This window comes from Solea senegalensis, linkage group LG9 (assembly GCF_019176455.1).
Source record: "Solea senegalensis isolate Sse05_10M linkage group LG9, IFAPA_SoseM_1, whole genome shotgun sequence".
In the NCBI taxonomy this organism is placed as follows: domain Eukaryota; kingdom Metazoa; phylum Chordata; class Actinopteri; order Pleuronectiformes; family Soleidae; genus Solea; species Solea senegalensis.
The window spans coordinates 3,453,353-3,474,401 of NC_058029.1; the positions used below are offsets into that span (position 1 = coordinate 3,453,353).

At 41.6% G+C, this 21,049-nt stretch overlaps 2 protein-coding genes across 5 annotated transcripts in view; both read right to left on the reverse strand.

Annotated features, from left to right (window-relative positions):
- LOC122774202 (cortexin-3) overlaps positions 1 to 6,028 on the reverse strand; it is a 35,549-nt gene extending 29,521 nt beyond the window's left edge. The window contains exons 1-3 of the mRNA XM_044033278.1: positions 5,980 to 6,028; positions 5,573 to 5,636; positions 3,878 to 4,017 (exon numbers count right to left, since the gene is read on the reverse strand). The gene's annotated coding sequence lies outside the window, so the exon portion shown is untranslated. The remainder of the gene's footprint in view (positions 1 to 3,877; positions 4,018 to 5,572; positions 5,637 to 5,979) is intronic.
- Positions 6,029 to 15,155: 9,127 nt separating this feature from the next.
- sema6e (sema domain, transmembrane domain (TM), and cytoplasmic domain, (semaphorin) 6E) overlaps positions 15,156 to 21,049 on the reverse strand; it is a 174,120-nt gene continuing 168,226 nt past the window's right edge. For all 4 annotated transcript variants that reach the window (XM_044033667.1, XM_044033666.1, XM_044033664.1 and 1 more), the window contains one exon: positions 15,156 to 17,291. In XM_044033667.1, the coding sequence (XP_043889602.1) occupies positions 15,973 to 17,291 (1,319 nt within the window). In that variant the 3' untranslated portion in view covers positions 15,156 to 15,972. The remainder of the gene's footprint in view (positions 17,292 to 21,049) is intronic.

Here is a 21,049-nt window from a genome sequence, read left to right on the forward strand (position 1 = left end):
GGGTATGAGAACAATTTTCTTTTCTTTGGGGTTTTTAAAATCTTGAAAAATGAAAAATAAATAAATAAAATCTTTGACATTTTAAAATGAGTTATCTCAGAGTGCAGCAGGTTCATGAGAAAACACATCACGCTCCAAGTCACAGCTGATCTGCTTCATCAGGACTGTCTGGGTGTGGTCTTGGCTCAAACTGCTGGCACCGTGGACTAAATGTCACTTATGTTGTTATTAAATATGTTCATGTATCTATTTTCCCAGAGTAATAAGACTGTGGGGCCTTGTAACATTTGAATTCACTGTTACATTGAAATTTGATATGTAAACTAAGCTTTGAGATATAATGCCAGTATGAGTTAAAGGAATACTTCACTGATTTGCATTTAGCTTTGTATTACTAGAAAAGGGGTAGTATTTTTTTGACTTTTTTCCAACATGTCTTCCTACCCACCTATTTCCTACCTACCTAAAAATCTTTAATTCACCTCTATATACCTACCTGCCTTCCAACTTAAGTCTTTTTTCCTTCCTACTTACTTACCTACCTGAAAAGCTTTCTTTCCTATCAACCTATATTGCTACCTAACAGACTTTTTCCTACCTACCTACCTACAACCCAATCTTCCTACCTAACCATCTTCTGTTTTTGACCTACCTACCTACTTGCCTTTACCTTCCTGAGACTGGTACATTGTTGCTTTTGATCTCTTCTGATAGATAGATTAAGAACAGAGGGTTTCGCACTTGTCTTCACATTTAAAGTTTTCACGTTTAAAATTCAGTCCCTGCCCTGAACTAACCCTCTGACTTCACACACTCCCGTATTTGCATCATTACTCGGTGCTGTCGTGATATTGAAGTCTGTCCAAACAGTCCAGTTCCCAGTGTTTGAAGTGCAAAGCATCGATTCAGCAGGTTTATGGCTTTCAATTACAGCAGCTGCTGCAGTCAGAAAGTCAGAGTTGAGCTCAGTGAGGGCTCTGCCTTCAAATTCATCTCATAAATACCCTGTTAATTAAAATACGTTATATTCACTTCCAAAAATCACGTAACGCTGTTTTGGGCCAAGCTGTCGGGTAAAGCTTCCAAAACAACAGCAGTAAAAAACAAAAAAAAAAACAAGTCAACCTGAGTTTCAGGATAATGTGTCTAATGTAGAATGTGTAATAATGTGTCACCTCACATTAGACTGATGAGTCCAGTGTCTGCTCTCAGCTGCAGCGCCACACGTCTATAACTTAGCTGCGACCATGAGTAAATAAAGGTGACGGAAATAATTCAGCGTGACATCGTGAATTCCCATGCGAGACTCAAGTCACTTCATGTCACTTTGATTGACATGTCAACAGAAAACTCATCATTCCTTAGATGACACTTTAAAACCAATTATCCTATTTGACTATTATATGTATTCAACGTGTTTTGCAAAAAGATTTTGATCAACAATAATAATAACAACAATAATATTAACAATAATAATAATAATAATAATAACAACAGACCATCATTATTATATTATATCTGTTATATCTGACAGAGGACAACACTTCCTGAAACGTGATGAACTCGGTGGTGACGTCACTCTGAGGCCACACCCATTTCCATAAAGTTCTGCACCATTTCAGGAACCCTCTGAAAAGACTCAAAACACTGTAGTACATATGCCAGCACTGTAAGTGGCGCTGTAATGTTACACCAAAAAAAACGAGAAGAAGGCGTTTTTAACGTTAGATATAATAACAGAAACAGAGACAGAATGAACCACTGGAAAGAAAGGGAAATGATTTCTGTTTGTTTAGGTTTACAGTTTGTGCCGTTAATAAGGCGTTACTGTTCATTCTTCGGTGACAGTCGTTATAACTGTGAATGTGAAACGCCACTATGAAACCAAGCATAAAAATACATTCGATAAAAGTTACCCAATAAATTCAAAAATAATAATAATAATAATAATAATAATAATAAATATTGTTTAAATTGCATTGAATTGCAGCTTCCTTCATTTGATTTGAGTCCTTGACTTCACACAGATTATAATGGATTATTAAATTATAATGCATCTTAAACATTTTCTCTATCCGGATCTCCTACCCCTGATCTATAGCATGACAGGAGGCTTTGACCAATCACAGGGCAGTTCTTACACAGAGAGTGGGCAGGAAAGGAAAGTTTCTCAAAGTCTGTGTTGAGAATGCAGGTAAATCAGATTTGACTTGAGTTTTTTTCTTCTGTGACAAATTGTTGTTGTCTGCAAAAGACAATTTGAAATCTGATTTGAGTGTCGAGACTGAGACACATCTGCAGAAAACTGATTTGGATCACATTTTAAAACCACGTCCACATGCCGTCCAGACTTTCAAAACTAATGTACTTTGGATACGTGGGCCAAAGAGAAAAAAGTCAATAAATGCAAAAGAATTTGTGTCAATATCCGGAGGGAGAGAGAGAGAGCGAGAGGAGACATTTCAGCACAGGTAATCTGTCAAGTATGAAATGAAAATTACAGATAAAAAACATTTGATTCTGCTCACTCCACCGACTTCAGGATCGTTAACATTCGATGCAGGATGGAGGCCACACAAACGTAGCATTTCCTGCATTAGCAGAAATGTGTAATAAAAGCAGATCAGACACCTGAACGTTCTGCAAATGCAAATGGCTGAAGTGATGATACTGTATACATGAGTCGCCACTCGCGATCTTCCGGTTTATCCGTGCTCATTAAGCCTCGTACAAATACACAGAGAGCAAACTGAAGAAGCAAATGCCCCTCGACTAAACACTTTGATCCCCTCTTAATTTTGCCTAATCGCCTCCGTAAGCGAAAGCTAAATAAGAAATGCAGAAGAGGCCTTGGATCACGTACTACGCGTAGGGAGATGTTTTAATATTTGCATGGAAATCCAAGTGAAGAAACGCCGCTCGCATCCACTTTATCAGATGAAAAACAAAGCAGGGGGTTAGAAGTTGGGAGTTATTTTACAAGCCAAGCAGAGAGTCAGAAAGTGAGTGTGTCCTGCAGAAACCCTCATAACTCTCACCGCTCACTGTCTGCTGCTGCTGTTTATTTGAACTGTAAGCCTGCGATGGCAGCTTGCCCGGAGGGTTCAGGGAGGACATGTAGGCCACAAACCGCAGCACATTTGGAGGCTTTTAAATGCACCGTAAAGACTGGCTGCAGCGGCGCGCACACGCACACACACACGCACACACACAGAGTCCATCCAGGATCCCCCCGCCCCCCTACAGCCAAACACAGAATCCTTTTTCCTGTAAATGCCTTCAATGAAAACTGTTATATTTCTCAATCTGATATGCCTCCGCTGCTTTTTTCATTTCTATGAAAGAGTCTTTTTATCCCGAGGAGAAATTATGGTTGTTATACAATGTCTGGGCTGCCAAGAACATCACAGCGGCCGCGCGGCCCTGATGAAATCCTTCCTAACTGAGTGAATGGACAGAGCTTAGAGCAGATAAACAGTTGCAAAAAAAAAACCCAACAACAAATCACTTATAGTGACTGTGGAGCAGGAGCTGATTAAGGGCCTGTCCATACGGACAAGAGTGTACATGAATACGCATATTTTTTTTCGCATTTCATCCACACAGAAATGTCATTTTGAAAATGGGAAAATCTCAAAGCACCACCCTTTTCGTGTAGACAATGAAGACACAACTTTGGGGAACATTGTCGTCATCCTTCTCTTGTGTTATGGAGATTGTTTGGCAGCGAAGTAACTAAAGTCAGCCTGAAAGCAGACACCAGATATCACGAGAACACGTCCTGTCCTCAGCGACTTCAGACACAAAGCGTGAAGATAAACTGGGAAAAAGAATCGTAAACAAAATAAAATCTGTTTTTCACAGACACTATTTTTACCGGAATGAACAGGTGAGGGATTGTTCCGCACACGGTCAGCTGCACTGCACATCCGTGTCCAACCTGTCGGTGACTCTGTTGTCTGTGTGGTCACGTTGTTTCTCTCCGTGTGTGTGTCTACAGTCAGACCGACTCTCCACCTGCAGGAAATACAGCAAGATGAAGCTCGATCGTGCAGAAGAACTGGACATTTCCTACTCGGAAAGTCGCTTTTAAAAAACAAAAACAAAAGACAAATGTCTAAATGCTAAATATAGCGACAGAGTCACTTAGTTGACAACACTGTTGTTTGGTCTGTGTGTACATTGTAATGTGTACAATGTCTTCTCCTCCACATGTACTACAGCACTTTGAGTTGCTATAGATTTCCTGAAACAATGGCGTGTTCATAGGAAACCTTTTCAAAAACGACAAAGAAAAGATCGTTTTGTTCCATGTCCGTGTGGATTGAGCCTAAACCTCTCTGCTTGTTACTTTTCACAGCTTCACTTGTTGAAGTGAATCGTACTGAAGCTCCACGGAACTGACCAACATCCCAGTGCAGCAGATATTGTGCCGTGCGTCCACCTCTCGGCAACAACCACCTCACAAACGAGGTTTCACAGAGTGCAGGAGCCAGAGGTCAGAGGTCAACGGAACGAGGAGCGCCCTATGCTGTGTTTTACTAGTAAATGATGATCCCGATCCCGTTTAAAACAAAAACCCTCAATGTGAATGACCGCACAGACTGGATATAAAAATAGAATGGACATCAGTTTGAATGGAAGTCTATGGGAAAATAACATTCAATTCAATTCTCACATGATTTATAACATTAGTAATCATTTTCCCAGGGAGTTAATGGTTTCAATTGCTTCAGATCACGTTCCGTTTTGTAAATGATGTATGTTAAAACACTGCCATGTTGTGCTATGACAGTGGTCCAGTCTATAGATGTGTTTCCATGGTGACTAACTGAAATCCCTTAGCCTGGAATTCACATTAGTGTACAGCACGTTTCTCAAAGGTTATTAATGGTACTGATGTTGGCAACTCGTTTTTGATATTTTTAGGTCTGTTGCTTCACACAACAGCCACAACAGATAAGGCCCAGAATATGCAGCAATGTTTTTTTTTCCTTGTACACGAGTTTCCAAACACAATATTACGGCAACATTAAACCATCAGTAGTGGGTCATTACATCGTAGATGAACAAATACCAACTTAGTGATTATCACAAATCAACATTACTCAGTCTGTTTGGTTTCTGTTTGTGCAACAAGAAACATTACCACATCAATAATGTTTCACTTGAATAATAATAATAATAATAAAGAAAAACATCCTAAAAATAGAACATATTATTATTATGAATAAAACTTTCCTCTAAGACGTCTCCGTCGCAGACTGAGATGAAAGTAGAGGCACAGTCTTTAACAAGCTCAAATTAATGCCCACTTTAATGAGACTCCCTCACTCGGATGCTTTGAATTGAGCAGAAATGCCGAATTTGCACATAGACACAACAAAGACTTCAGAGTGTTTGGTTAAAAGATAATAATTAAAAAAATACACACAAATTGTGCTTTGATTCAGTGAAACGTTGTTGGATGATAATGACAAAGATTCACTGGGACCGCAGGGATGGCTTTTTGCAGACAAAGGAAAGTGAATCTTCCACAATTATTTGTAACTTGTAATGCTTTCAAACTCACCAACATACAGTCCAAGAAGTTTGCTTTAAGGGGCCACAAGGGGGGCGCCTCCATCTTCACCTACCTGCAATGCAAAAGAATGTTTTATACAGCGGCAAACATATGGAATTAGATTTGTGTCGTCTGGAACTTACAGTATAATTGTGATAAAAAACAATCATAACAAGTATAAACGTTAGATGCTTACAATTAGCGGATTTCACTGGGGCAAACTAGAAATCAGAAGTCAGTTTTTCACATGGTTTATGGTATGTCTGCTATGGTATATAACCACATTGTGGTTAGGCTATACTACAATCTCTCCTTTAAACATGCAAGTTTCTCTATCACTCTTTTGTTCGCATAGTATTATGTGTCCTATGTCTGTTCGGTGTTGTTTTGCTCTTTCAGATAAATGAATGTAATACCTGTCTGAATTCAGGCTTGTTTGCTGTCCGGCATCCGAAAGAGGAGGCAAACAAAATACACTGGTTTGAGGGCAACCAGTTAGTCAGACTCTTCTCATAGCATAGATGAGTGTAATTCCTCCCTCTGTCTTTCGTTTGCTGCTTTATGGCGACGTTCGGCTAGTCGGGTCCGAGTTCTATAAGCTATAAGCTTTTCTTCTATGAAACGGCTTATTTTGCAGCGAGAGAAAGGTGTTTGGTGCTTGTTTTTTCATGATGAAACCAGCAATTAAGCGCTGGTAAAGTTAGCACAACCTACATAGAAGCGAGCGGAGGCATTTCCGTTTCCGCCGGCATTATGCTAGTCCACCGCCGGCATCATGTCCACTCGGCCGTGGGAGGTCGTCGGGCGTACGATTCTGTGCCCGAGAGATTTCTTATCTTTGGCCCTGCGAGGGTTTGTCTGTGTCCGTGTCTCACTCTGAGCAAAAGTTTACGAGACAGACGTGGGCGCCCGAAAACCGGAAGTACGTCACTTGCGACCGGCACTCGCTGTAAACGAGTGAGAGAAGTTAACGTTTTTAAACTACATTTGAATGCAGATTACACGCGGTGGTCACAGAATGTACAACGTGTAACGCATTCAGTAAAATTGTCCATGTTTTTATAAATTGTTTTAGATGATTCCTATCTTCTTCTTCATGTGAGACTGGTGGGGCAACGCCGTAGCGCCCTCTATGGACGGGCGGCCACTGCCATTGAGCTGTCGCTCCAAATCTCTGTAGCCAATCCGCAGGCCGTTTCCTAAGGCCCGCCCATGGGCAGAATCGCAAACAAAAAACTACTGTGCAAAGAACAAATCAGGGAGGTGTTTTTTTCAAACAATATGATGATTGAATGATTAAATTGATATTTTATTTGCGTCTTAAAAAGTGTTGTTTGAAAATATTGACACAAATCTAATTCCACACAAACACCACCACAATTAGCAATACAAACTAAATTTTATTTAAATTTGCTGACATACCCATCTTTATTTGTAAAAAAAACTGTGTTGATTTGTATCCTCGTGCATTTAAAAGGTTCTACGTAAAATGCCGGCCCCCTTGTAGTAAGCATACTTGCATGTCACATAGACTAAACCGTGTTTAGTCTGTGTTCAGCACAGTTTCCATGTTCTGCTGATCTGGATGAGTTTAACAGTGAAGCCGGTGACAGTGATAAATGGGGATATGAGAAGGGGCCTTGGACAGACCTGCGAAATGCTGACGAAGGACAGGACACTTCAGGTATGGGACAAGGACCGGGACACGTGTTCTGAAACTGGGATCAGTGTTTTCCAGACACATGCCTGCCTTCCGGAACTGAGGAAAGGAAAAAAAAATATTACCAGCGAACTGTCAGTGGCAGTGATTATTTCGCTGACAGGTCTTGATCGTGAAATATGATGAGACCTTCTCTGTGCAGCCTTCTCCAGAAGAGACATAATGAATTGTGATGCCAGCTGTCAGCGTGCTGCAGATGTGGGGAACAGAAATTCATTCTGAGGTGTACGCGATGAATCGACTGCAGGGTTTTTTTTTCTTAAGGTCGTCGGGTTGTGGGGAAGGTGTGGGAGGTCACGCTGGAAGAGCTGACAACTCAAAAACCCATTTAAAGGGGTAAAAAAAAAATGGAGTCACTGGTCAGACAGATTAGGGGAGGTAAGAAACCATGTACTGTAATTGGAAAAGGGTTTTTTTTTTCTCTGCCAGTCCCACTGAAGTGTTTTCTTAGCCTGTTTCCATCGCCTATTTTTGTAAAGGGGTGTCTCAAATGTTGAGGTCAAAGCCAATAATTGGATTTGAAATCAAATCTTTTGTAAGCGGGAGTGAGAAAGAAAAAAAGAATTCAGAAGACAGGAGAAAAAACCCCAAACAAACATAAAAACAAAGCGATATAAATGTCACGACTTGCTCGAAAGTTGCACAACACTGAGTCTGTGTTCTTTATTTCAGCTGACAGTGTGGGAAGAATCTGTGAAGAGGAGACAATAAAAAACATGAAAACACTCTCTCTTCATGGCGACTTCACATCACAGGGTCTGTCTCTTCGACAGTAAATACCAGATACAACAGTCTTTTTTTCCTCTTTTAACTTTCATTTTCACATCAGCTTCACTATCAAATGTCTATCATTTACTCCGAGTGACAGAATATGATTTGAATTCATCAAACTCTCCTCGCCATTTCTCTTCATTCAACAGTTTAGAATTAGTTTTATCTGCTCGAAACCAATTAGTGATACTTACTTTACTTATTTTATGCATATATGTTATTTTAGTTTCTTTGTAATATTTATATTTTTCTTATGTATATTTATACTTTTCTTTTTTTTTACAAAAGCATCTCTTTTCTTTTCTACTTTATGCTGGTGTTTTTGAGTGGACAGCAAAGTAAGAATTGTACATTGTACAGGGAAACGTGTTTCTTTACTGTGCATATGACAATAAACACTTTGAATCTTGGAATCTTGAATCTTTGAAATCTTTGAATCTTTGAATCTTTGAATCTTTGAAATCTTCAATCTTTGAATCTTTGAATCTTTGAATCTTGAATTGAATAATGAATTTGAACTCTGTATTTAACTCATCACAACACAGAAACCAGCCCAGGAGCAGTGGTGGACCTTGCCCAAGTGGCACTCGACCTGTCATGGGATTTGAACCAGAGACTCTCCAGATACAAGAATATAATAGAATAGAATAGAATAGAATAGAATAGAATAGAATAGAATAGAAAAGGACTTTATTGTCCACGAAAGGTACAAACTTAAAATCATACAAGAAGTCATAAAAACAACACACAGTTAAAATAAGGCAAGAGTTAGAAATAAGAGACAATTGTAAAAGACGAAAAAACATCTAACAAACGTCGGCCAGGATACTCTTCATTTTTCCTTTCTGTAAAAACTTGAGATGAGACAAAGATTTATGCGATGGACCAATTATTTTGGTTGCTGTCGACACCATTTTCGGAAGCTTGTTTTCATCCTTGCAGCCGAGGAAAGTGACTTCCAACAAGAGACTTGTGTGCCATGTTGTCGTATTTGTTAAACATGTGTAACACGGCGCCTTTAATTAGTAAACGTGCAATTCCTTCACTCATTAAGATCACCGACGACCGCAAATCGACCTTTTGTCTCGAACATGTACGAGTGGAAAATTCTGCAGCGGCTGAGTGGCGTCTCCTCCCTGCGCCGCCATCATCATCATCATCGAGCTCATTGACCAGAATCACGTAATGACTTCAGCGGAAGCTTTTATTTCCATCAGTGCTCATTCACCAGCAGCCAACACTGAAATGGAAACATACAAACAGGTTTGAGAAAAGGCCGCGCTCTCGGAAGCGGCGGGGCTATCGACTGCCGCTTTGTTGGAATCCGATAATTATACTGGAGCTAATCGCTAACCATTATGCAGCCCGGGTTTCTATCTCCACGGCAACAAACACATGCATCTCCCCAAGACACACCCAAACACACACACACACAAACTTGTTTGTACATCTTGGTGAGGACACATCGTTGACATAATGCATTCCGTGGCTCATTACCCTAATTGTAACCATCACAACTAAGTGTCTAACCTTATCCCTGACCCTAACCCTAAAACCAGGTCTTAATCCTGAAAACTCCCAGACAAAATGTCCCCACAAAGATAGGTTTGTATGTTTTTTCGACCTCACAAAAGTACAAATACAAGTATACCCACACACACACTGGCATGATTCCCTAATAGACTGCAGGGAGGATAATTGCATAAACTAATCAATACCACCTCATTAGCAGAACAGTTTTTCGCTAAAAGGTCAGCCTCACCACCCATCAGAGTCCTTTCACTGTATATGTTAAGCAGGTACAGTCATCTTGCTTTTACGCCAAAACAGGTTTGCCCAAAAGCGTGTGATGCATTTACGATTGAGGACAACATGTCACAAACTGAAGAGACATCACAATAAGATCCGGCTCACAAACCTGCCAGAGGCGGTGAAGTGAGGCTTCACTGATTGCTGTGTTCTGCTTTGACAGTCGGCATCAGAATTAAAATGAATGATTGTGTTCGTCAGACTAAAACCAGACCTTTAAAACACAAGTCAAAGGTCAACAAACCTTTACGTGATCCTACAAGTACCGCCTGAGAAAATACTCAGCTAACTTGGTAAACACCATTGTCACCAACGTTAAAGTCAGCTATACAGACTTTTCACAGGAGGCAGATTTATCCACAATGAGATCATTGACTCTCTTGTCATCCTCCTCTTCCTCACACTGGTATAGTGACATTAGATGGAGGTGGAACGATGGATAAAGGGACTCTTTTGTTTCATTTTCTACGCATCAAATACCCTGGTATAAACTACAGTAGAACAGTTTTTCGGATTTTCCTCCAACTACCAGCGGAGGAAGATGATCATCAGGGTTCTCTGCAGCTTCGTCTTCCCTCATCGTAGCAGACTAATGGAGACCTCTTTTGGTTCTCACCTGTTGTGCGTCTACAGGCGCAAACCGGGATTCAGCTGCAGGATTGTACTGACTAATCGACTCCACACAGTCCATCCCATAAAAGATAATAAACAAGTGTGGTGTGAACGCACCCCCGCAGTGAGTAAACAGCCGGGAGGTTCAGGCTCGTGTTGAGAGACATTTCTGCTGATGGATGCTGTGGATCTGAGACCTTTTGCTTCAGCGTTAATGATTTCCACTCAACAAACCGATCTGACGAAAAGCGAAAAACAAGGCAAATTCATCTAATTACAAAAAAAGTGGTATGTACCCACTAAGTGTTTTTTTATTATCATTTAAATATTCAGGTTTGAAGAACCTCTGACTATTTCTTTTCGAGAATGGAAAGCACGTTTTGTGTTTTATCTGAAGTAACAGGGACATTATTGACAGAAATCTGAGATGCATGATTAAATACAGGTAACATACTCACCGAGGACTTTATAGGAACACGGTTACCATGCAGTTATTCAATCTGATGTATATTTGGCAGATGTAAAAGCATACAATTCTGGTCAATTAACGTTGAGTCACCGTCGGCTGATGCCAGACAGCCTGGTCTGAGTGTTGCTGAAGCACCAGGGACAAGAGTTCTGTGAACACAAATATCTCTTAGATGAGAAAAGTCAGAAGAGAACGGCCAGACTATTTGAAGTTCATAAGCAGACTTTATTTTATTTTAGGAGGTAAACTTTTTGTTATCAGGTCCAGGCAGATTTGACTTATTACCCATTCCCACTGGTCAGAAAACCCATTTGAACGAAGGTTTAAATGGGTTTTTTGATCAGCATTCATTATTGGTTCAAATGACTGTGCAGTGCACGTGAGGGATTTGGCTCAGATTGGCACAAGACCTGGGTGAACGCGCAGATTTCCTCTTTGTCGTCTGAATTTTTGGCCGCGATGCAAACTCTCATGTTATTTCTGGTGCAAAAAACTATGACGTGTGTTCACTTAAGTAGCCATGAATGTTGATAGCAAAACTCACTTCTTTGCAATTTGGGTTATAGCAATTTTTTGTCATCATTCAGATCAAATGAAAGGTGACTGAAAGCAACAGATAGGAGATAGCAACCGCCATGACGTTGACGTTTTGTTTTTGGCGTGTTATAATTTACACACAGGTGACACAGAGGTCGGGGAAACAAATACTGTTAATCGCTATTCTTTTTAGCAACTTCACACACACCAGTTAACAAGTAGACCCATTCATTTTAGCATGAAAGACATTTTAGAGGAACTGCAGAGAAGAGGTCAGATGCCTGAACAAATTAATCTGTTCAGGCATCTGGTCCTAGTGTGGATTTTTAATGTTTAAATGTTTAATGTTTTTAAAAATCTAATACAGTATTTGTGACACAGAATGCAGAGATGGCGAGTCGAGCTCAAAAGACTTGACTGGAGTTTGATAATCTCAAAATGTCCCCTACTCCCTCAGCAGCTAATGTTAGCATACCTTAACTTAGCGCCAAGTAAAGTTAACAAAACCTTAAGCAAAACAACATCATTATCATTAACTACTACGATGTACTCGAACAACTACACACTTTAATTACACTGGAGATACAATTTCTCCACTGTTTTGGCTGAGATTAGCTTAGCGTTTAGCCAGCACCCATTCAAATTTCTTGCTAGCTTAAATAACTGAACTAAAATGGAGTTTTTAAAGTCCAAATCCATCATATGAGACCAATAACATGTGAACTGATATTCTTCTGCTTAAAATATGTGTGATATGTGAGCACAGCATAAAATATACCTCCAGTACCAACTTAATACCACGTAGCTAATGCTAATGTTGAGTGACTCACCTTCACATGGATGGGGCTGTAATGAAAAACATCTTAAAGCATTAAGTTATTCAGATTTTATCATTAATATGAAACATGTGTGAATGGAGGTGCTCCAACTCTTATCTTATATGAGATTGGCACATTAAATGGATATTTGATTCATAAATGGAACATTATATGCAAGGCAATCAGTAGATTATGTCCAATATATGTCCACGTGGCTGCAGAGGATGAACATTATAATATATTGGCGGACTCCATGAGGTTTAAAGCATTTTGATTGCAATTCTAAAATTATTATTATTACCATGACTGCCAATGAAGTCATTTTTATGTGTGTTCGCGGGATTATGCAAAATAACTAAATAAAATACTGAACTGATTTCCATGTTCAGTGTGAAAGGTGTGGTATTGTGGGCATGAGAAAGAATATGTTAAATTTGGGAGCTTGTATAATTAAAGGCCTTTTTTAAAAAAACAAAAAACATCATGAGATGGTGAGAATCTCTCAATAAATAATTCAGCAATTGTTATGGAGAAAGGAAATAATTATTTTGTTAAGGTGCCGATATCTGTGACGAAGTAGAATTAGGCACAAATTTCTATCTTCATTACAATGTGCAATTAGTTTTAACATCATAATGACAAGTTTGAGGCAAACTAGTGTCTATTTGAGCGTTAAATGTGTCTCACAGTGCATAAATCTCACCTTTTCCCCCATTCCTGGATGTGTGTTTGAAGCAGGACTCTGAATTTGGCTGATTGCACAAGTTTCACCAATCTATTAACACATTTTTAGAAACACGTGGACAAACATGCGAGACAGAGGACAGGGTGGAGGTAACCCTAACCTCTAACCTGGTGCATCATTCAACATATTTTTTTTTAACTCTACACCTACAACCCATAATAGACACCATCTTTCATCACCCAGTGATTTCATACAGACACACTCACCAGTGAGACATTTGCATCATGTTTTCATTTTTATTCCTAGTATAAGAGACATACAATGGTTTTCTGTGAGAGCAAATTCATAGTAATTCAAGAGTCTGAAAATCAAAAAGGAAAAAAATAAAATAAACATAATACTGAATCAATGAGACCCCGACCAGATACAATGTATTTACACAAAACCAAATACTGATTGGGCCTTTGGAGGCGACGCTGCTCCCCGTCCCATACAATCTGTCACCGCCCAGATTAAAAAAACACACACTGGTCACATACGGAAGCCGATACAATTCCTCTTATGAAAAACATAACAGGCGTGACATTAAATCAAGTCGGATGTTTTATATATATATTTTTTGTTTGAAAAGCTATTTAATCCTCTGCTGCCTTTCAATATCTAAACCAACTTTGTTCCTCCATAAAACAAATTATATTTACTTTCATTTATCTGAAAACAAATGATTACATTGGGTCGAATTAGCTTTTGGGAAAATTGCGCTTAAAAAAAAATCCCACACCAATTTTTGGATATCATAATTAGCATCGTGCGGTTTAAACAGACTTGATCGTGGTTCCAATCAACGGTGACTCTGCTGGACAGACGTTCGCCAACGCCACCTGGTCCACAGTTCTAGATATTCGCAGCTTGTCGCATCAAAGTTCATTGCACTTAACATATTTCCCAAAAGAAACTTTCCCTCCTCTCGCGTTTATTTGCTCCCGATACAGAAGACGACTCGCAGTGACGCAGAAACTACAGTAATAACCATTGTAGATGTCCAAATTTACGTCTCTCCCGCTTCCATTTTTATACAAAAGCAAAACAATGTAGTGTAACACATCACTTTCTCAACTATTTCCTCTACTTACGAACAAAAAAAGACATTTTCTGACATTCGGGACTGCTTTATCATTTAACTTCTAAAATGGCTACACGTGTGTAGGTGATGACTGAAGAGGAACTGTGAAAACTGCTCCTTTAGAAATCCAAAGTGATGCTAACTCTACTACTAAAGGAAGAAAAGGTTAACAATGGCACCGAAAAGGGAAAGTGACACCCAGTGGAAAGTGACAAAAATACGGAGGCAGTCGAACCTGAGTGTCTGCAGTCTTAGGCTGCGAGTACTCGCTTTTACCCAACACTCCCAAAAATACTGCAGGCTCACACTTCTGGGATGCTATTAAAAAAAACAAAACAAAACAACATAAACAACAAAAGCAAAATGAAGGGTTTCATTCCAAAACATTGTCCATCTTTAGAAAAAAAAAGAGACAATTTTTTAAAATATTCCTTTGTAAGAAAAAAAGGCTCAATATACTCAAGATAGAACATAAAATATGATACAAGAGTAAGTGATACAATCATATTCACAGTTAGCAGTTTCTCAGAATCGGTGACAAACATCTCATTCTGGAATGAAACTCTTCAAATATACAATAGATACTGTATGACACATACTGACGACCATAGAAAATGAAACACCTACAATATACTGTAGCATAGTAGCCATCTGAGCCCCTTGCATTAACCCCAACCCCCATGTCACACACTATTATTAAATAAGGCACACATTTACACATACAGTTAAAATTTGGCTAGTAATTATTCCTTTATTTACAACCAATAGCCACAAAGTTAATAACTATAATACTTGCAGTCCGTTCTATGTTTTATGTTCATTCTCATGACGCCAGACGGCTCAGTATGTTTGTTTTGTTGTCTCGGTCCAAAAATATTTTAGACTATACAGTTCTTTTATGTTCGTTTTATTTTTTAATTTTTTTAAATTCCACTTCAGAAGATGTTAAATCCCCTGGGTTTGTGAAGCACCAATCTCATAGAAACATTCGAGGAACTAAAATGGACCCGATTACGTCACTTCTGACTTGACATCTGCCAACGGGGAGGGGAGGAGAGAGAGAGAAAAGACGAGAATAGCTGCTTCGTTGAAACACTTCCTCTCTCTGGTCACCACCAACTAATTTGGTTCGTTGTTTTTGGCCGACTGACAGTGTGTTGTGTGGATGAAGTGCATGAATAGTTGGTGTCTTTAAGTGTAAGGGGGGGGGTTGTTTGATGATATGCCCAAAGATGAAAGAGTATAGTAAGGCAAAGACATAACTACTTTCGGGGGAATTTGCTGACTTTTCACCACAGGTTACATATACTGCAAATGTATATGTATACATATACGGTGTGGATATAAACACACATATATATACACACACATGCATAATATAAACACAATCGAGGGTGGGGGTGGGGCGTGTGGGGACTGGTTACCAACACTACATCAGAAAAGGTTAAGCAAAAAGCCTGAATTTAAGCATCGCAGGAGCCTCCGGCTTTTTTAGTGTTCAAGATGACTGATGTGTTAAAGTTCTTCCAACATCAACGTTGCATTGTAAATCCACACTGAGGACATTGGCAGCCTAATATTAGGAGGTGGCGTCACGTCACCCAAGTCAGCGGTTCTATAATAAGCGAGTAGCTGAGCAATACCAATATGGTACAAAGATATTCGCTGGACAAAAAGAAGGGGAGGGGGGGAAAAAAACAAGTTTGGTTGAGGCTTTTGTCCACGGTGACACTGGTTGTCACGGGGTACGTTGAGTTTTTTCGTGAAGGTCTGTTACCTCGAACCCACTGCATTTCTTCAAGGAGAATGTCCTTCAAGAAAACACAATGAGGGAGTGCCCCTCTGTAGTCCAGGAGTGAACCTCCTCAGTAGTTGAACTTCCCCTGCTGGTTGACCGGGGATGTGGCAGGTATGAACAAAGGTTTGGGAGGGACATCAGGTTTGAGAGAGGAGGCCCGACGAACAATGGCGCCCCTGTGTTGGATCTCCTGCTCTCCGTTGTAGCTTTGCTGACGGGCCAGGTATCCATTGGGGATGAGTGGGTAGTGAACCTCACAGGCGCTGCCCGTTGAGTTCATCCGTGCCAGTAGAGGAGGCGGCTGATGAGGCCCACCGTTTCGTTGGCTGAAGCTTTGCTGGCGAGTAACCATTCCTCCTCCACCTCCACCTCCACTGGGCATCTTGGTAGCCGCAGCGATCAGGGAGTGCCTCTGGGAGGAGTGCCTCCTCTCCAGGGTGGACTGGTGGTGTGGTGGGATGTCAGGAGGAACATCCATGCGTCGGGTGAGGCTGTCTCGAGGTAAAGTTGACGAGCTGTAGTACGGGGCTGACTCCGTCTCAGGGATCTGAGGTTGAATGCGGTTAGAGAATGCTAGCTGACTTCCACCACCGCTGGCCATCAGACCCGATGGGCTCATTAACTGGGAGTTCTTGCTGCTGCTTGCCTCATGGATGTGCTTCAGGATCTCATCCAGTGAGGTTACCTCCATCACCTTTGGCGAGTAACCGCTATATGGCTGCTGGGATAAGCCACGTTCAAGATTGAGGATTTTCCGTTCATCTGAATGAAGGTGACCACTGACGAGTGGCTGTCCATTAGCAAGGCCATGGGAATAGGGGAAGACCTGCTGGTGAAGCAAGGCGGAGCTGGGCCTGGAGCCAATGTTGTGAGACTTTGGTTCTTTGGCATTGTTGCAATTCTGGTTCTTCTCCCACTGGTTCTTGAAGGCTTTCATGCTCTTGATGGGCAGTTCTGGGGTGGAGTCTGGTGTCGGTAGACCAGAGAGCTCTGAGGAATGGTGGAGGTGGTGATGGTGGGGATGAACCAGGTCTCCCATTGTCATTCCATGATGGACATTTCTCCTTGGTGCGTGATGCTCCTTGCTGTTGGTGAAGAAAGAATTGTAGATCTTTGGAGATGACACCTCCATTTTGTCATCCTTACTTTGGCTGTCCAGGAGACCGTTGAGCTTGGCCAGGCTGCGGAGTGATAGGGCGTGCGGGATAGGAGCCTCTGGATCTTTTGCTAACTTCTTTGTCTTGTGACCCGTGTGGTTGCAGTAGCAGGAAACCAGGAAACCAGAGAGAAAGGCACCAAGGACGAAGGCGACCACAACACAAGCGATCAGGAGCGTGTAGTGGACGCTGTGATTGGTCTTCTCCAGGTCTGGTGGACGCCTCACACCTTTAAAAGACAAAAAAAGAAGGAAAAGAAAATTTTGCCTAGGTTAGAGCTTTTCTGACTGAACCACAAGAAGAAAAGCTCACATTTTCAGAAGCTAATATGGGTCAAATAGCAGCTGGGAGAGACAGGTTGTGTTTACTGGGGCTTCACTATGTGAGGAACAGCATGGGAGAAGTGTTTGAACTAAGCTCTTTCTCTCCACTGTTAATAGATCAATACGGCCTTTGTTTTTCGGACCTGCTCTCTCTCATACCAGTGGAGACCAGCAGAGACGGGAGGACAGAGACTTCCCCAGTCAACTCTGAAATGAGTCGGGGCTTTAAATATTGATGGGAGCGCAGCAGCAGCAGGAACCCGATATCATTTTCACAGACTCCGCTTTCCAATGTAGGGATCAGGAGAGTGAGCACCTGGTGTGATGAACGAGCCAAAAAAAAAAATGGTGAGTCAATCGCTCACAGAGTGAATGTCTTTGCCAACACACGCCCAAATGAGGTTGTCAAATTATTTCAAAATAAAGCTGAGGGGGACAGTCTGTGCAAAAAAAAAAAAAAACACAAGGTTGCTCAGCTGAGGTAAATCTAGCATGCAAATGTCCTTGGGTGACGTGACCCAAGCAGAGTGTTTGCCTGATGCCGTGAAAGGCAGCGATGATAAGACGAGTGAAACCTGTCACCTCTCATAATCAGAGCTCATTTGCAAAACCCTGCTGCCATCTGTGGTGTCAGGCCCTTCTCTTCGCCCTTAATGACAATTTCTGTGAAACTGATTAGTGTGTGTGTGTGTGTGTGTGTGGGGCTGACTGAGCCCTCACAGAGGGGGCGGAATAAATGCAGGTGTTCAAAACAAGTTAAATTCGACGGGAAGCTGCATTGAGGGATGAAAATGGAAAACGACGATGTCTCAAATCAGACTTGCTGATGAGTTTACGAGATGGGAAGGAAGATAATGATGAGGGTGATGATTGGTGGACGGGCACGAGGGAGATCAGCTCAATTATTCAGCGGAGAGGATTTCGAGTCTTTTCTGAGAATCGTGCGACCACGGCTTGACAGAATGAAGTTTAATTTCTCTGTATATATCGTGCAGGGGTTGTCAAGTGTGTGATATGGATTCTAACAACGTGCAGTGTATGCGATTTCAAAATTTGCTGTCAGTGAAGTATTTTAGCTAAAATCGGTGTAAAGCGGCTTTGAATTCTGACCGCGATCCTGAGCCTCAGTCGAGGGAACTTTTCCACTCTCCCACAACTGTGTTATAATGTACATTTCCTACACATCATAACACCCTGCCACATTTATTATGATGTTGCTATGACTCGGTATATTTCTTGAAAACTTTTCACCTCTCATCCGAGAGTCTTCTTCAGTGCCGAAGGCTGGCGGTGAAGCACCAGGAATTGAACCTCAAAAAACATCTCAGATCCTTTCAAAACTAATGAAATTCTAACTTTTTTTTGGACGGATTTCATTAGGGTGAAATGAAGGCTGTGAAGAGAAACCTCCTGAGCCGCCGAGGCCTGGGTGAACTTTATTAAAGGCAATCAGGAGTGTGTTAAAGGGGCCAAAACGGGTCTTCCTCACAGCGTTGATTACAGGCAAATATTACAGGGGTTGGATAATCTGATCAGATCTGTTAGATTTGAGGCAAATCTAATTACAAAACCGCAAGAGACGAATGAGCGTAATCTAAACTCATTTTCTTAAGCCTAAGAAGGCTCTTGACACCATGGCAACTACACAACACATGAAACGGAGAGGAGAAGCCATTAGCCTCCTGTCACCACTGCAAGCTTTAATTCAACTGAATCTCATTACAGACGGGTTAGGATGGGACAAAATTAGAAACAGACAAAGACTGATGGGATCTGTATGTACACAGTTCCTGGCCAAGTGTTTAAAGAGTTTATTATTTAAATTATGGGAGTTACTGTGGAACTACTTCAGCTATTTTTGCTCTTCATTATGTGGAGGCTGGATTTGTGGCAGGTGTTCCTGTAGAGGATTACTATCTCATCATCGTGTATCACTGCATTCATTTTCGAGGTGTCTCTACACAGAGAGGGACAGACACACACACACACACACACACACACACACACAGACAGAGTGGATACTGTAGTCCACTGTAATGCTTCTGGGAAAGATGCTTGGACTTGAGCTTCCAATTTAAAATCCTCAATTTCAGCCATTTATTCTGATGATTGCCCGGACTTATGACCACATTAAAAAGCCATACATCAGAATGGCAGTCCCAGTGGGAGAGACAATCAAGAGTAGAGCTGCAGTGAGCCCGTTAATGCCTTCTTCTTTTAATCTTGGATAGCGTCATTAAAGAGCCTGCCAATCAGCTCTGCAGGAATGACGCATGCTGGGCGAAAAAAATCAGTTTTCCAACTGAACGCCATTCCGGCCTGGCGGCGGCAGCACAGAGCTGCTGGTAATGAGCCCTCGTCTCAGTGCAGTTTCTGCCTCCTGTCACCCCCGGTGACTCTCTGGTACCTGTGACTCATCTGCTCCCCCAAGGCCCCAACGGCCCCCCCCACCTCCCCCCTCCCTGGCTGGCTGTGGCTCCGGGCCCATTGAGTGCGTCCTTCCAGTCAAAGGGGAATGAGTCAAGTGTCGCGGCGGGGCGGCTGAACCGCGCAGCTGAGGTAAACAAATCCAGAGTCTACAAATGACCTGTCACAACATGTCTCACGAGCAGGCTCGACGACTCAATCACGGGGTGTGAAGGGACATATGGTGCTACCGGTCACTGTGAAACTATTACCCTATGAATCAAAGCTGCTGCCTGACCGGCGGCTAGGTGACGCACATGAGGAGGCGACGGCTAACTGGACACAACTTTTGCTCTGCTTCATGAAAACTAAAGATTTGGCACAACCATTTGTTTTATTTGAAGCTGCGGGGCCTAACATTTGGTGATTTTTATTTATTCTTTTGTCGATGGTTATTGTTGCGCCTCAGCTTGGTCTTTGTGAACAGAAATGATGTCACGTTACAAACAAAAGGAGGCAACAACAGGGGCGGCTACTATCGATTGTTTCCTCTGTTACTCATCGTTAATTAGCAGTCTGGTCCTTTAAATGTCAGAAAAGGGTGAAAATTGTTTATCAACTCATCCTCAAATGTCTTTTGTCCAGAGATATTACATTTACTGTTGTGGAGGAGAAAAGGAACAAGAACACAATCCAGAACATCATCATAGACGATGAATAATCCATTCATTTTTCAGCTCTAAACTCCAGCTGTGCTCCAGCTGTTTAAAGTTCCAGTCGCTGGTGATGCTTTCACATCACTGGAGAGTTGTGAGAAGAGAATTTCACAACGGAGCAGGAATAAAACTTTAAAGTGCTCTGATTACTGGTAATTGGTGTCATGGAAAAGCATGTGGGCGCTTTAGTGTATTGTTGATGAAGCTGGCAGAGACGGGCGCCCGTTTACTTAATCACTCCATTGTCAGTTGCATAAGTGAATTCTACTACTGGACGACCGGGTTTTTATATCTCTCGTCTGAAAATGGACTGTTACACCGGACCGAGGGAGCATGCACGTGTATGCAACAGCAGCAGCAGCGCAGCATGAGTAGCAGAAGTCACGTCTGAAACCTTTTGTGGGCTTTTTTTGGTCACAATTCAGCCTGTTTGCTGCAATCTCACTTTACTAGCTCAACTAACTTGTGCAGCAATGCAGGACTGTCGCTGTGGTGCCGGAAGTGACGTACTGAGGGCCGGCGCCGGCAACTGTTCCCCAAGC